Source organism: Engystomops pustulosus, chromosome 5 (genome assembly GCF_040894005.1).
Source record: "Engystomops pustulosus chromosome 5, aEngPut4.maternal, whole genome shotgun sequence".
In the NCBI taxonomy this organism is placed as follows: domain Eukaryota; kingdom Metazoa; phylum Chordata; class Amphibia; order Anura; family Leptodactylidae; genus Engystomops; species Engystomops pustulosus.
In genome coordinates this window covers 205876465-205893205 of record NC_092415.1, presented here as the reverse complement: position 1 = coordinate 205893205, position 16741 = coordinate 205876465, and the positions used below count along the sequence as shown (strand labels likewise).

At 47.2% G+C, this 16741-nt stretch overlaps 2 protein-coding genes across 2 annotated transcripts in view; both read left to right on the top strand.

Moving 5' to 3' along the window:
* ZBTB47 (zinc finger and BTB domain containing 47) overlaps nt 1–11809 on the top strand; it is a 32933-nt gene extending 21124 nt beyond the window's left edge. The window contains exons 3-6 of the mRNA XM_072154423.1: nt 1142–1289; nt 6365–6480; nt 7701–7845; nt 10527–11809. Of these exons, the coding sequence (XP_072010524.1) occupies nt 1142–1289; nt 6365–6480; nt 7701–7845; nt 10527–10933 (816 nt within the window). The 3' untranslated portion in view covers nt 10934–11809. The remainder of the gene's footprint in view (nt 1–1141; nt 1290–6364; nt 6481–7700; nt 7846–10526) is intronic.
* RPS23 (ribosomal protein S23) overlaps nt 1–16741 on the top strand; it is a 415955-nt gene that overhangs the window by 229887 nt on the left and 169327 nt on the right. The gene's annotated exons all lie outside the window — the stretch shown is intronic.

Sequence of the window (16741 nt, the reverse complement as noted above, 5' to 3'; positions counted from 1 at the left end):
GAGAGCACAGAGCACAGCAGTGTGAGGTCTGATTACACATCTCTCTTGGGACAATACATAACACTGGCTGCAGATAGAACAGAGCACAGCAGTGTGAGGTCTGATTACACAACTCTCCAGGGACAATACATAACACTGGCTGCAGGGAGCACAGAGCACAGCAGTGTGAGGTCTGACTACACATCTCTCCAGGGACAATACATAACACTGACTGCAGGGAGCACAGAGCACAGCAGTGTGAGGTCTGACTACACATCTCTCCAGGGACAATACATAACACTGGCTGCAGGGAGCACAGAGCACAGCAGTGTGAGGTCTGACTACACATCTCTCCAGGGACAATACATAATACTGGCTGCAGAGTGCACAGAGCACAGCAGTGTGAGGTCTGATTACACATCTCTCCAGGGACAATACATAACACTGGCTGCAGAGAGCACAGAGCACAGCAGTGTGAGGTCTGATTACACATCTCTCCAGGGACAATACATAACACTGGCTGCACAGAGCACAGAGCAAAGCAGTGTGAGGTCTGATTACACATCTCTCCAGGGTCTATACATAACACTGGCTGCAGAGAGCACAGAGCACAGCAGTGTGAGGTCTGATTACACATCTCTCCAGGGACAATACATAACACTGGCTGCAGAGAGCACAGAGCACAGGAGTGTGAGGTCTGATTACACATCTCTCCAGGGACAATACATAACACTGGCTGCAGAGAGCACAGAGCACAGCAGTGTGAGGTCTGATTACACATCTCTCCAGGGACAATACATAACACTGACTGCAGAGAGCACAGAACACAGCAGTGTGAGGTCTGATTGCACATCTCTCCAGGGACGATACATTATACTGGCTGCAGAGAGCACAGAGCACAGCAGTGTGAGGTCTGATTACACATCTCTCCAGGGACAGTACATAACACTGGCTGCAGAGAGCACAGAGCACAGCAGTGTGAGGTCTGATTACACATCTCTCCAGGGACAATACATAACACTGGCTGCAGAGAGCACAGAGCACAGCAGTGTGAGGTCTGATTACACATCTCTCCAGGGACAATACATAACACTTTTTTTTCCTTTTGGATCTGTTTGCTTTCTTATACTTGTGCATGTGACCTTCTCCCGGTGTCTTTCAGTGTTTAACCTGCGGGAAGACCTTTAAGAAGCTCTGGTCTCTCCACGAGCACAACAAGATCGTCCACGGCTACGCCGAGAAGAAGTTCTCCTGCGACATCTGCGAGAAGAAATTCTACACCATGGCGCACGTGCGGAAGCACCTGGTCGGTGAGTGGGGTCCCCTCTGCCCGCACCCTTGCATGACCCCCTGCGTGACATTTGTCCTGTGACCCCGGGGTCAGCATTTTGTCTCATGGCTCAGAGGCTGGAACAGAAAAATTTAGGAAACCGCTCAAATTTGGGTGCAACAATTCCTTAAACTTCATATTAAACTAACGAACAACAGTATGGAATATCGGGTATCAGATCTAGTCATGTGACCCTTAAAAATAGACTCCTTATACATCACCTTTAAAAAAAAAAAAAATTCTTAAAACCCCGCCCCCAATTTCGGCAATCACTGTCCTGTCTTGTGATGTGTCATTCAAGGGCAGGCCAGTATTTCAGCCAATCACCGGACTCATCGGTGATCTGTTTATATCCATTTAAAGCTGACTCCTATGATTGGCCGCAGTGTTGGCACCGCCCCCTTAAATGCCATGTCACATGACAATAGAGCGGAAACTGCAGCAGATACAGAAGGTTCTGGAATGTCCGTTCTATTTGTCATGTTATGAATAATATTGGGGGCAGGATTACGCGGCACGGTTATTATATTTGCAGAAGTGTGACGGTACAGTTTCGAGGGAAGTTGAAAAAAAATTCCAAATGCGGGTTAAATTGATAAAAAAACAGCATTTGCACCATTTTCTGGTGGTCTTTGTTTTTATGGCTTTCAATGTGGCCTCCTAATGACACCTCCACCTTGTTCTTCGGGTCAGTATAATCACGAGGATTCCACTTTTTTTTTTTTTTTAGGTTTTATTATGTTTTTAATAGATTTTTTTTTAAAATTGTCTGAAAAAAATTTTTGCTTCAAAATTTTAAAACCTTTTTGTGCAAAAAAAAAAAAGAAAAAAAAAGTAGTCTTTGCCAATAACTCACGGTTCTCAAAATGAAATGGGGGACGAGCGAACCTTTCCGTTCCTGTTGTGAAATGGCGCGGAAAAAAGGGCAGATTAGGACATTTGGACGCTAGTTCGCCACCCGGGAATAACTAATGCCTAACATGTTTTTTTTTATTTGTGATTTCAACGAACTTTTTTTTTTTTTAGCAGTTTTTTTTAAGCCCCTTATGGTACATGAACCCTAGGGGGTCTGATTACTTATACAGGTGGATAATGTATGGATGAGGCTGAGGCTGTGAGCCCACCTCATACAACCTTGACCACACAGATGCGCCACCTGTTGTCAAGGTATTAAAGAAGAAAATCTCCCTTTAAAGGAAATCTACCACCTGGATGAAGGATTGTAAACCAAGCACTGACCGCTCTTCTTTTATTTTCTTATGCCCGTAATTTCCCCCCCAAAAAAGTTATGTGAATGAGCCTGAGTGGCTGGAGACTGGAGCCCCTTAGGCACATTTGCATAATTTTGAAAGCATTTTCTTTAAAACCAAGGAAGAAAGAAGGGGTACACACTAGTATGTCAGTGCTTGGTTTACAATCCTTCATCCTGGTGCTAGATGTCTTTTAATTTCACATCAGGATTGTGTTTTTAGGTGACGCAGAAGCGGAGATATTCACTGTTAAAGGGGTTTTCCCACGAACTAAATTTTAGTCCCCGCATGACCGTCCTGCTCCATTAATCTCTATGGAGCTGATGGAAATTGCCGCTCTCCGATAATGCGTGGCCGTCTGCTCCATTAGTCTGAGGAGCGATGAGGGGTCGCTCGGACCCTTGTTTTTGCATTCTGTGGGGGGTCTCAGGACCATGACCCCCATTGATCAGCAAGTTAAGCCCAATCCCATGGATTGGGCCTAATTTTAGATATTGGGGGAAAAACCCCTTTAAAGTTAGTCACGCATACAATATTTCGGTTCTGTTGCACCTAGAAAATGTAAATGTCCTCTTTAAAATGACACCAGAACTGTTTCTAGGTGCCACGGCGCAGATGATCTAGCTTATATGAAGTGTGGCCGTGTCCCGTTCAGCTGAAGGTAGGATGGACATGGAGTAGTAGAAGTACATGCACCCTCTGCATATGTAGCTGGATCTGGCGAGGGCAGACGGATTGATGACATATTTTTAACAAATGTTTGTTTATTCAATATTACTGATTACTAAAAAAATAAACATTGAAGTCAATGGGACGGGAAGTAAAGAGTTACTGGGGCAGATTTACTCACCCGGTCCATTCGTGATCCAGCGGCGCGTTCTGTGCGGTGGATTCGGGGCTTCCGGCGATTCACTAAGGTAGTTCCTCCGCCGTCCACCAGGTGGCGCTGCTGCGCTGAAGTTCCCCAAATCGGTCGGGTTTTCGTTCGGCCACGCCCCCCCGATTTCCGTCACGTGCATGCCAGCGCCGATGCACCACAATCCGATCGCGTGCGCCAAAATCCTGGGGCAAATTGTGTGAATTTTTTCCCCTTTCCTGTATACACAGATGTGACGGCTTATTTTCCGTGTAACATATTTTACTTCTCAGTGACGTTATTTATTATTCTCTGCCTCGTACTGGGAAGCGGGAAAAAAAATTCCAAATGTGGTAAAATTAGTGAAAAAAACCCTTTTTCGTCACTTTGTTGTGGGCTCAGTTTTTACGGCCGTCGCTGTGCGCTTCGAGTGATGCGTCTACTTTATTCTTTGGTTCGGTACTATTCTAGGTTTTATTGTGTTTTAATACATTTTCACATATTAAAAACAATGTGCATGGAAAAAAATGGGGCAGATTTACTTACCCGGTCCATTCGCGATCCAGCGGCGCGTTCTCTGCGGTGGATTCACTAAGGTAGTTCCTCCGACGTCCACCAGGTGGCGCTGCTGCGCTGAAGTTCCACGAGGACCGCCGCAATGCCCTGAAGTTCACCGGCCTATACCTAGTGAAGGTAAACGCGAGTACCGCAACCCCTTTTTTTTTTTTTTTATGCCGCAGTTTTTCCGAATACGTCGGGTTTTCGTTCGGCCACGCAACCCCCCCCCCCCCCCCCCCCCGATTTCCATCGCTGCATACTGTTTATTACGTTTTATATCAGTTCTAGGGGAAGGGGGGGTGACTTTTTTTTGTAAAAAATTTTTTTTTTTTTAAATTTTTTACTTACCCAATATATCTTTTTACTATTTTTTTTTTTTTTTTTTTTTTTTTTTTTTTTTAAGACCCACTAGGGTACATTAACCCTCGAAGGTCTGATCCTTCCTACTATATACTGGTATAGCACTGTATTGCAGCGTTTTTTACGTTGGATTCATTACATAGATACAAAGGCACATTGGGGGTCATTTACTAAGGCCCCGATTCGCGTTTTCCCGACGTGTTACCCGAATATTTCCGATTTGCGCCGATTTCCCCTGAATTGCCCCGGTATTTTGGCGCACGCGATCGGATTGTGGCGCATCGGCGCCGGCATGCACGCCACGGAAATCGGGGGGCGTGGCCGAACGAAAACCCGACGGATTCGGAAAAACCGCTGCATTTAAAAAAAAAAAAAAGTGTCGCAGGACTCGCGCTTACCTGCACCAGGTATAGGCCGGGGAACTTCAGTGCACTCCGGCGGGCCTGGGCGAACTTCAGCGCAGCAGCGCCACCTGGTGGACGTCGGAGGAACTACCTTGATGAATCCCGGCCGGACCCGAATCCACCGCAGAGAACGCGCCTCTGGATCGCGAATGGATCGAGTAAGTAAATCTGCCCCATTGTAACGAATCTGCAGATGCCATACAGTCTTTGTAAGACCCAAAGCTGCCATGGCAACCGATCGCCGCTCCCTGATGACTTCTTGGGGAGCCATGATTTCAACAAAGATGGCAACGTCCACGCACCGCCGTCTTTTAAATGCTGCTGGCAGCAATCATGGGGTTAACACCATGCACCAATCGCGGGTATTAGCAGTGGGTGTTTGCTGCAATATGCAGCAAACCCAACCTTTGTATCACGGGGGCTCAACCCCATGTGACCTGTTCATACATTCACTCTGAACCGGTGCTGAGCGTAAGAGGTTATCTTGATTGGATAATTTTATTAATTACATGTTGTTTTTCTTTATAAACTTACCCGATAAATGACCATGAAGGTGAAAAAAAGAGTTTTTGTCATTTGTTCCGATTTAATTTTTTTTTTTTTTTTTTTAAATAAGCAGTAAGACTGAATAAACTTTTACCAAAATGTGTTCTATATATGTACAGCCTCATCCCATCCCCCTTGGTGCAGGGGGTGCATGTACTTCTACAATCCTGCAAACTCTTCTACATTCTGCTTTCAGCATTTCAAACGCCTGTATCTCCTGAGCCCTGGCACCTAGAAACACAATCTCCTGAGCCCTGGCACCTAGAAACACAATCTCCTGAGCCCTGGCACCTAGAAACACAATCTCCTGAGCCCTGGCACCTAGAAACACAATCTCCTGAGCCCTGGCACCTAGAAACACAATCTCCTGAGCCCTGGCACCTAGAAACACAATCTCCTGAGCCCTGGCACCTAGAAACACAATCTCCTGAGCCCTGGCACCTAGAAACACAATCTCCTGAGCCCTGGCACCTAGAAACACAATCTCCTGAGCCCTGGCACCTAGAAACACAATCTCCTGAGCCCTGGCACCTAGAAACACAATCTCCTGAGCCCTGGCACCTAGAAACACAATCTCCTGAGCCCTGGCACCTAGAAACACAATCTCCTGAGCCCTGGCACCTAGAAACACAATCTCCTGAGCCCTGGCACCTAGAAACACAATCTCCTGAGCCCTGGCACCTAGAAACACAATCTCCTGAGCCCTGGCACCTAGAAACACAGTTCTGGTGTCACGTTATGTATGAACGCTTCACAGAACCGGAGATTTCCACTCTAAAAGTTACAATCGAACATCGAAAACTGTAAATAAAAATCTAAATTACTTACTGCAACCCTAAGCGGCTATGGCTGGTCCTGTGAAGCCTTCATACACTGTCATGACGTGCATTAACGTCCTATGTGCACGGGGCATGTGCAGGTGGGACGCATGTAGTCGTGAAAGGGTTAATAAAGTTATCAGAACTGAAATGCAAAAAACTGACCGGGACGTTCCGGTAGCAGTGACCCTCGGTCATGATGGGGTTAAGATGTGGGTTTGTGTGTGACACATGTATATAAATGGTGTCCTGTCCCTCCGCAGCGCACACTAAGGACATGCCCTTCACCTGTGAGACCTGCGGGAAATCGTTCAAGCGCAGCATGTCCCTGAAGGTCCACTCACTGCAGCACTCCGGGGAGAAACCCTTTAAATGTGAGGTGAGACGCCTGAAGAGCTGACACTTAGCAGCCAGAACTTATTATGAAGTTTGGGTTTTATTGGATCCCCCAGTTACTGGTGGGAACACTCAGTCCCTGGAGAGGTTAGTCAATGGCAGGACCAGGTCCAGTAATGGGAAGGACACAGTTATACTTCACCCTGTAGTCAGGCGGCCATTGATGGAGCTGCAAAGGGAACCTGTCAGCAGGCGTGAACTTACACAGTAGTATGTGTTTTCCCTGGAGATATGTGTAATCAGACCTTTACGTATGTTGTTTAGTAGCAGCAGGACTGTGATATATGGATTTATATTCCAGGGTTGTAGCCCTCTCAAGCATCCTGGGGTTATGTCCTCACACTGCTGTGCTCTGTGCAGCCAGTGTTTATGTTTTGTCCCTGAAGAGAAGTGTAATCAGACCTTTGTATATAACGTTAGAGGCAACAGAACTGAGAAATATGGCTTTATATTCCAGGATTGGACTAGCGGCATGTCCTCACACTGCTGTGCCCTGTCCTTTCTGTAGATATTGTTAGGCATTGTCCCTGGAGAGATGTGTAATCGTATCTTTGTGCATGTTATTAGTAGCAGCAGGACTGTGATATATGGATTCATATTCCATGATTGTAGCTTCTCCAAATGCACTCGGGGATGAGTCCTCACACTGCTGTGCTTTTAGCTTTGTGTGTTGATCATGGACCGCTGGAACCCTGCAAAGGTGTGTAGTCCTTCATCCAAGTGCACAATCCTGCTGCTACTAACAGTTTACACAGCGGTCTGATTACACATCTCTTTGGGGACAGTACCTAACGCAGGCTGCACAGAGCACAGCAGTGTGAGGACACCCTCCCCAGTGCACTTGGAGATGCTACAATCTCAGTCAATATATATATCACAGTCCTGCTGCTACTAACAACACTGAGGAGTGGGGTAAACCACAGCGAGACCCCTATGACTTGCCTGATGATTGTCCTGACAGTATCGTGTAGCATCAGTCTTACTGTAAAGCACCTTCCGGTGAGTACTCCAGGGTATTAATGACCTTACTGCAGATTATTATACTACACTGTTACACTGTATCCCAGCAATCCTGTTTACCCAAAAGTATTTATTGGAGAGTTATGCCTATTTCGTGTCAGTCTTTTTGTCTCCATGGTGACAGACTACAAGCAAATCCTGTGTAGTCAGGCCAATGACTCATTTATTTATTTTTTCTTCCAGAACTGTCATGAGCGATTCCAGTACAAGTACCAGCTGCGGTCGCACATGAGCATACACATCGGGCACAAGCAGTTCATGTGCCAGTGGTGCGGCAAAGACTTCAACATGAAACAGTATTTTGATGAACATATGAAGACCCACACGGGTAAGAGAGGGGGGGTGGCCCCGGACCATCAGGGGTCTTGACAGTCAGCCATTTATTTCCTTAAAACTTAATAGATTAGACCTTGATCAGTCCCTGTCCATAATGGGGCTCACAATCTAATCAACCTACTAGTATGTTTTGGAGTGTGGGAGGAAACCGGAGGACCCGGAGGAAACCCACACAAATACAGAGAGAACATACAAACTCTTTGCACATTTTGACCGTGGGACTTGAACTCAGGACCCCAGCATTGCAGTAGTATATCCCGGAGCAGCCTCTTACAAGCTTCAGTGTCCCTATGATAAAGCTTCCTGTCCTGCTTATGCTGCACCTTGCAGTGATGTATGTTGTATATGATGTACCGCTTGTGCTCCCCTCAGTCTCGCAGGAGGTTTCGCTCTTCTGTGACACTTCTGTAGAGAGCGAGCGTCTGTCTAATGAGGACAAGGAGCTGCCCCAGGGTGGGATTAGCCTGACCTTTATATAGAAGCCCCATTCATCTCCTGTGTTACATGGCGGCTCCGTCCTGTAATGTGGAGGAGGTGTCTAGGATAGAGGTGGCAGAATCTGAGCTGCACATCGCCTATAGAGGGGGACATGCTGGTGCGGGGCTCGCCTATAGAGGGGGACATGCTGGTGCGGGGGGCTCGCCTATAGAGGGGGACATGCTGGTGCGGGGCTCGCCTATAGAGGGGGACATGCTGGTGCGGGGCTCGCCTATAGAGGGGGACATGCTGGTGCGGGGCTCGCCTATAGAGGGGGACATGCTGGTGCGGGGCTCGCCTATAGAGGGGGACATGCTGGTGCGGGGCTCGCCTATAGAGGGGGACATGCTGGTGCGGGGCTCGCCTATAGAGGGGGACATGCTGGTGCGGGGCTCGCCTATAGAGGGGGACATGCTGGTGCGGGGCTCGCCTATAGAGGGGGACATGCTGGTGCGGGGGGCTCGCCTATAGAGGGGGACATGCTGGTGCGGGGCTCGCCTATAGAGAGGGACATGCTGGTGCGGGGCTCGCCTATAGAGGGGGATATGCTGGTGCGGGGCTGGCCTATAGAGGGGGACATGCTGGTGCGGGGGGCTCGCCTATAGAGGGGGACATGCTGGTGCGGGGGGCTCGCCTATAGAGAGGGACATGCTGGTGCGGGGGGCTCGCCTATAGAGAGGGACATGCTGGTGCGGGGCTCGCCTATAGAGGGGGACATGCTGGTGCGGGGCTCGCCTATAGAGGGGGACATGCTGGTGCGGGGCTCGCCTATAGAGGGGGACATGCTGGTGCGGGGCTCGCCTATAGAGGGGGACATGCTGGTGCGGGGGGCTCGCCTATAGAGGGGGACATGCTGGTGCGGGGGGCTCGCCTATAGAGAGGGACATGCTGGTGCGGGGGGCTCGCCTATAGAGGGGGACATGCTGGTGCGGGGGGCTCGCCTATAGAGGGGGACATGCTGGTGCGGGGGGCTCGCCTATAGAGGGGGACATGCTGGTGCCGGGCTGGCCTATAGAAGGGGACATGCTGGTGCCGGGCTGGCCTATAGAGGGGGACATGCTGGTGCCGGGCTGGCCTATAGAGGGGGACATGCTGGTGCCGGGCTGGCCTATAGAGGGGGACATGCTGGTGCCGGGCTGGCCTATAGAGGGGGACATGCTGGTGCCGGGCTGGCCTATAGAGGGGGACATGCTGGTGCCGGGCTGGCCTATAGAGGGGGACATGCTGGTGCCGGGCTGGCCTATAGAGGGGGGACATGCTGGTGCGGGGGGCTCGCCTATAGAGGGGGACATGCTGGTGCCGGGCTGGCCTATAGAGGGGGACATGCTGGTGCCGGGCTGGCCTATAGAGGGGGGACATGCTGCACAACCTCCTCTTCTCATCTCTTGGATGTCTTAGTGCAAAAAATTAACAAGGTTAAAGTGAGTCCTGCAAATCTGCTGATAGTTCTGGGAAGGAGCCAGGGGGAGGTGGTGAACGGACATACCCTGTACTGTTATGTCATCCCATTATTAGGGCTTGTGGAGGGGTCATTACTCAGGGCACTGCGGGATGAGAGACCACCTTCTGTGCACTTACTAGACCAGTATCCGCTAGAATGAAAGGTCTTTCTTGTAAATGCTGCTGCTAATATCTGCCTTACCACCGCTCTGTGATCCTCCTCCACCCGCGGGCAGCAGGTCTATTTGGTCAAAACTGCTGATGGATTTTGTATAAAGTGATTGTCAGGGATCCATCTTATCCATACAGAGCTGCTACCCCCTGTATGGACTGGTGAGACCTAATATTCTTGCTTACTCTAGCCACCACTAGGGGGAGCCTAAAAGTTCACAGTATACAAGGTTATTAGTTTTAAGGTCAAAGATGCCTCCTAAGAAGTGCCACAAGGAGGGGGCGTCGTTAGGAGAGGAAAAAAAATATCTTTGTGGTCTTAAATTGATACGTTTATGGATAGATAATTGAATTCGAGACGAGCCTATATACAGTAAGCGTTGTGTTTTTTTTTTAATTGAAGTTTTCGGCCTATAGCAGTCCTGTCCACATTGCACAATGAGGTTATCAACATGCAAAATAACCTCATTGTGCAAAATAACCTCATTGTGCAAAATAACCTGACAATCTAGCAGAACAGTGATTGCAGCTCTGAAGTCGTCATGTGACTGATTCTTTGCGCTCTTCTTGTTTGTCCAATTTCAGGAGAGAAACCTTTCATCTGCGAGATCTGCGGGAAAAGCTTCACCAGTCGGCCTAACATGAAGCGGCACCGCCGGACGCACACCGGAGAGAAGCCGTACCCCTGCAGCGTGTGCGGCCAGCGCTTCAGATTTTCCAACATGCTCAAAGCGCACAGGGAAAAATGCTTCCAAGGCGGCAACCCCCCCACTCCCGGGAGTCCCGGAACGGTGGCAAGTCTCTCAGCATCGTCACAAAGCGGCAACTCACCGAGTCAGTCCAGCCCCGGCCTGTCCCCGACCTTGCCTCAACATCCGCTCTCCTTGCCCCTCCTCCACTCGCTCCCGCACAGCATGCCCCCGCCGTCCCACCTCCTGCCTCCTCCGCCCCCGCTCTTCCCCGCCGGCCGCATAAACTCTAACACCAACTAGTCCGAGCTAAGACTGGCCTGACCTCCGCTGCGGCTTCATGGCCGACTCCTTTCCCTCCATCCTTATCTTCTTAGGTTTGTCCATGTCTGATCAGATGTGACGTCGGGGGAGGAGGTGGGGGGTCCCGGCTCATGCTCCGCCATCGTTGCGCTCTTCTTGCACATGCTTGCAGCATTCTGATACGTTGGCGAGGACCCCGTGCTACAAGCCGACATCTCACTGCTGCGCTCTCTGTGTTTTTAGTCCATAATATTGTTAATATGGTAAATTCCTCCATTTTTTTTTTTGTTTTTTTTTATTTTTTGTATCATGTCTAGTTTTATATGTGATACTACGCCAATTGCACCGTAGATCAGAGGTTTTGTATACGCACAGCCGGCCCCCGGCCGCACCCTAGTGGATATACGTCCGCCATAGCTCAGACGACCTGTAGAGGGCAATCATGAGTCCTAGGCAACCCTGCCTAATATGGCGCCATGGGGGGGGGGGGGGGTATATATCCAGTGGTTATATAGAACTTGTGTTACCTCCCTGTCCATTCTGTTGGTTTAATAAACCAATGCACCCAGAAAAAGGAGAGAAAAAAATCCCAAAAACATCTATGGCCACCATGTTCTCTGTCCACGACATTTCATTGTAACTGAAGTTTGTCTCATCCTGTTTTCCGTACGACGCGTGGTTGAGTGTATCCTGTTATATCAACAGCGTAAGAGGTTTTATTTTTTTTTTTTATATACAGTTTGGTTTCTGTAGTTTTGACCCAGAAATTATCCCAAAAAAATTCTCTTGATGAGAAAGTTCCATAAAATTCTGGGTAATACGGGGGTAGGATTGGTCCCGGTTTATGTGGTTGTTGTGGGGTGGAGATGGCAGGAGGGGTCTTTAAGTTTCAGGTTTGGTCTCCACGTGTCTGAACAGGGCTTTGTTATAGGGGGAGGGGGGGGTTGGAATAATTCAACATCATGACCGACACATGTTCCTGCATGGGAAAACGGATTAAGGACGTATTCTCGTTACATTTATGTAGTGCGTTGTGTCCGTGCAATGTGTGCACAGTGTATGGTCCTCCGACCTGAGCTGTATGGTAATGTATACAGACCTGTACGATACCACCAAGGTTCTTCTTGAAGGTATCGCCCATGCAGCCATCTTTGGATGGACCTCGTCACGGGGCACAGTTTACCTTAATTGTAGGACGCACAGATTTCAACTTTTACTATGAAGATCCTTAAGGTGGGGAATAATTTTACAGCGCACCAGTTACTTCCTGTTAAACTTTTCCCCCTCAACTGCATATATCAAGTGTTTCTTCTTCTCATCCCCCTTCTTCAGCCTTCCGGGTTTTTTTGGCGTTCAGCAGCAAACGACTGAAGCTCCTGGAAGGTCGGGGAATTTTCCGAAAAGTGAAAGGGCTTTTCCAGTAATTTGGAGTGATCCCCAGAGGACTAGCTGATCATTGTGGGGGCTGACCACAGGGACCATCAGAAAGCAGACCCCTTATACACACCAGCTCAGTGTTAGCTCAGTGTCCCCGCCCCCGAGGATGTGTTCCTGCACTTTATACCGAGCCCCTCAGCCTATCACAACGTGACCAGCAGCGATAATTGCACGTCCCTGGCATAAAACCGTTCTCTGGGTAAATGTATCGATCTTGCATTCCGTAATGCAACACTGTTGCAGACTTGGTGATGTCTCCATGGTGACAGACTACAACCAAGCCCTGTGTAGTCTGGATGCTGGATGATTTTTAATACTCTTCTCCCTAGAAAGTGCGGTTATAAAGATTTATCACATGGCTACATGCTCAAAGTACACGTGGGGCTGTGAGCCGCAATCGAAAGCATTATTATTTTTTTAGAGTTTTTTTTTATTATTTTTTTTTATAATTTGTGCCATTAAGGCCTGAAAGGGGATTTCTAGGACTAGAAAGGGCCTGAAGTATAAAGCTAAGCACTTTTTACCCTGCTAGTGTTAATAGGTGGTCTGTCTGAGCTCTCACACACTAATATGTACTGCGGGGCCCGCTTTCATAGGTCCTGGTTCTGTACTATGGATCCGTAGGACGTTCCATACAGTCAGGTGCATGAGGCCTTACAGTGCGTAAAAAAATAACTTTTAGGCACTTTATAGAACCCGCCCCACTCTACATCCCCAGGGTTCCTCCCCCTAACCGCCCGGCTCTGGTGATTGGCCGCATGACTCCGCCCTTACATCCCGGGTTCTCCTCAAGTTGTGCAATGCCAATTATCTTTCCCTCCAATCTGGAACGAAGCGTCTCCCCGTTCTAAGCACCTTTTATACGGATAACAAAAAGAACATACCAAAGCCTCCATCGCCACTTTATTTATGTGTTTCAGGGGGTTTATTTGCAATAATGAGGGAGTCTGGGGGGGTCCGGCCTATGGTGGAGGATATTTGAGCAGTGTCATACAGTTTTTGAGTGTGACCCATCTTGGTGTCTGTAGGAGACCACACGGGCGGTCAGGACCCTTCCATTGTGTATAGAAATACATTAATTTAGCATTTCAGCCAACAAGGTACCTGGACCCCTTTAAAGTAGGGGTTCCCCTATGGGTCTTCCCCCACTCAGATAAAAATCATAGCTGATATTCCCTGTGCAAATATTATCTGTTCCATTAACTTTTAACTGCAACCACCACTAGGGAGAGCTGTGGAGCTGTGTACGACATGTGAATTGTTTGCAGTAAGCTCCTCAGGGGCGGGGTCTACTTTCACCTATGAAGAAAAAAAATCCACATTTCATTGTAGTTGTAGCAATAATGAGAACCTTTTTAGATGCATAAATCATGTAATGTAGTCTGGACCCTTAGAGACTTTACACTAGGGGTCGGTAATATCTGTCCATCCCCAAAATGAAGCCAAATCCGTGAACACCCGCCTTTTATTTATTTTTTTATTTTACATTGCGTTTTAGATGTCCTTCATAAAATTAAAGGGATAGTTCAGAGTAATAAACTCACATCAGTTCCCAGGTTGTGTGGGGCATTACCACTCAACTCAAGCTGCTTTAGAAAGGACAGACATGGTCCTACCAAAATAAAGCAAAAATTCTCATGGGTGACAGTTAAAGGGATTACTCTCAACACATTTTCACATATACAGGTAGTGACAGGTTCCCATAGAGCTCTATTAGCTAACTGACACCCTTCTTTTACTTAATTGTTTCCATCACATCCCCATAAATCAACTTTATCTTATATTATCTGACAGCAGAGGGGGCGTGTCCTCCTCGACCAGCCCCTTTCATCTACATCTCCAAAATGTCCCATGCCTCTTCTCAGAACTTCATTTGAGCAGGGTGATGTCATCTTACGTCCTTTACCCAGTTACATTTGAAACGTCGACCCCATGTATGTATCTGATCACATGAAACAACAGCCGTCTCCATGGACATCTACTCCTTCCCATTCTCCCTGGAGTCTGCTGTGATTTCATGTGATCGGATACATACATGGAGTAGATGTTGCAAATATAACAAGACACATGACATGAAGTGGCCAATGATGTAACAGAGCTCTCTCCAATGTTTTACACAGCAGCATGTCCTAGCAGCGAGACCTGTCAATCAGGGCTAGGAAGGCGGGGCAATGCAGTGATCGCTGAATTTGCAGGGCCTCATTGGACTTACACTGTCTGATTGGACTCGCATCATGTGATTTGCATATAAGTTTACAAACTGATTTTTTTTTTTTTTTTTTAACATTGCAGCCATGGAAAGGAACCATTTAGGGACAAGGGAGACACTTTTTAATCTTAGTTTTTAATTAGCTCTTTATTTTGGGTGTTTAATTTGCACGGCAGGTTCTCTTTAATGCCAAGGAGTAATAGTCAAATGTCCGGGAACCTTCTTCGTAACATGAAGGGCAGCCAGAAGTTCCAGTAAAGTAAATTTTACCTTTTTTTTTTTTTTTTTTTTCCCCCTTTAACCATTCGTTAGCATTACAGGTGCGGCCATGTTTCATTTTTTTTTGGATGGGTAGATGATGTTTCCAGCCAGTCCTGTGTTATAAACTTCTCGTACATTTTCAAGTTGGTGATTTGGGTGCAGTCAGTACATTTCATTATGATGTTGTTTTTCATTTAAAAAAAAAAAAAATTTTCTACATTTTTTTTATTAATGTGTTCAGAAGTCGTCAAGCTTTTTTTTTGTTTTACTAGGGTAGAGACCCTTCCCTGTAGGAATTGCCGCAGTGCTTTCTTGTCACTCGTCACTTTAAGAAGGCCGGTACCATGCATCAGTAATGCCCCACAACCCCTCCACCTCCGCCATAGATTGCAGCTTATACACTGTGCGTTATAGCTCAGCACTCATCCATATCATGAAGCTTTGCTTTAATTCATTTATTGGGGTTTGTTCATCTTAAACGCAGTTTTGTCAAATTTGTAATCAAATTTTGGTCCAAAATGCTCCCTGTAGATTAAGCACACTACACCGCCTACAGGTATCTAGTGGTACTGCACTTTTCTTTTTTTTTTATTTTGGTATAGTCTACTGAGGCTATGACAGGCAGATGTTGTTATAAATAAGCTATCCACCTCCTCCTTCCTCCTCCTTTCTCCTCCTCTTCCTCTAGCTCCTCCTCCTCTTCCTCTAGCTCCTCCTCTTCCTCCTCCTCCTCCATAAACTTTGTAAGAATTTGTCGTCTTTAGGTGTGTTACCGAAATTTCTGAAACTGTTAAGTTAATCTAGATGGAGCTTCCAGAAGTGACCCTATTCCGATGCCTCAAATCTATTCGTAGCGAAATTTTTCTTTACTGTACACTGCCAAATCTTCATGTATAATGGGGTATTCCTAATTAGGGGACCTCGGGGACACTAAGGCTTTTGTTCCTGGCCAATAGTGTGCCACATAAAGTGCTGCTTCTCCCTAGTTCTGATAAAACTCTGCACAGGAAAATGATGCAGGATCTCTAGGTGTCTGACTACGACTACATATGCTATGTGTGTAGTGAAACAACCTCCACAAGGCATCGTTGTCATCGGTTTTGCCACTCAAAAAAATATTTTTTTCAATATGTTGTTGACCAAGGTTCGAGAACTACCCCGAGCTCCTAAATTGTTTAAAAAAATATACATGTCGCTTGTTATAATTTTGTAAATTTTGTAAAAAAAATTTAAGTTCTAATATTTGACTCCCTGTATATCCAGGATTTGGGGGGGGGGGGTAATTTTGGAGAGCACTAATCTCTATTGCACTATTGTGTTTGGCGGACCCCTTTTTGGGGGGAGGGGGTTGGTGAATCATTGTAATTTTTTTATTTTTATTTTTTTTTTTTACCTCTTATGTAAATATTATATGTTTGGTTTCCCTGTATCACAGCAGTGCTGGAAAGCAAGGTCTTTGCTCCTCCCCCCCTATGTCATGTATTATGTTCTTCTGGCTTCAAGCTGCCAGGATGAAGGTCATTTATTATTAATTTTTTATGTTTTTTTTTTTTTTTTAAGTTTTTTTTTTCACTCACCAAAGCGTTGTATGGTCGGACATTGGAATTTATAAGCAATTGGAAAATCCACCACTGATTTCTTCTGCTCGGGAAGGACGTTCATGGGGCGGCCGGCCTAGTGTTCTGTGACCGTTGTGATAGCGTGGACGCCCCCCCCGGTGGTTCTACCCTATCCAGCTTAACCGTGCCTTGCCCAATCTGGGTGGGGCGAAATGTTTTACGGAAATCCCGGGCCTCGACACTCCGCACCTTCAGAGCTTTAGAAGCTGGTCCTAGGACACTCTGCATAACCGAATGCAAAGCATTCTGGGAGGAAACTCGGAAGGGACGCACTACGGCGCC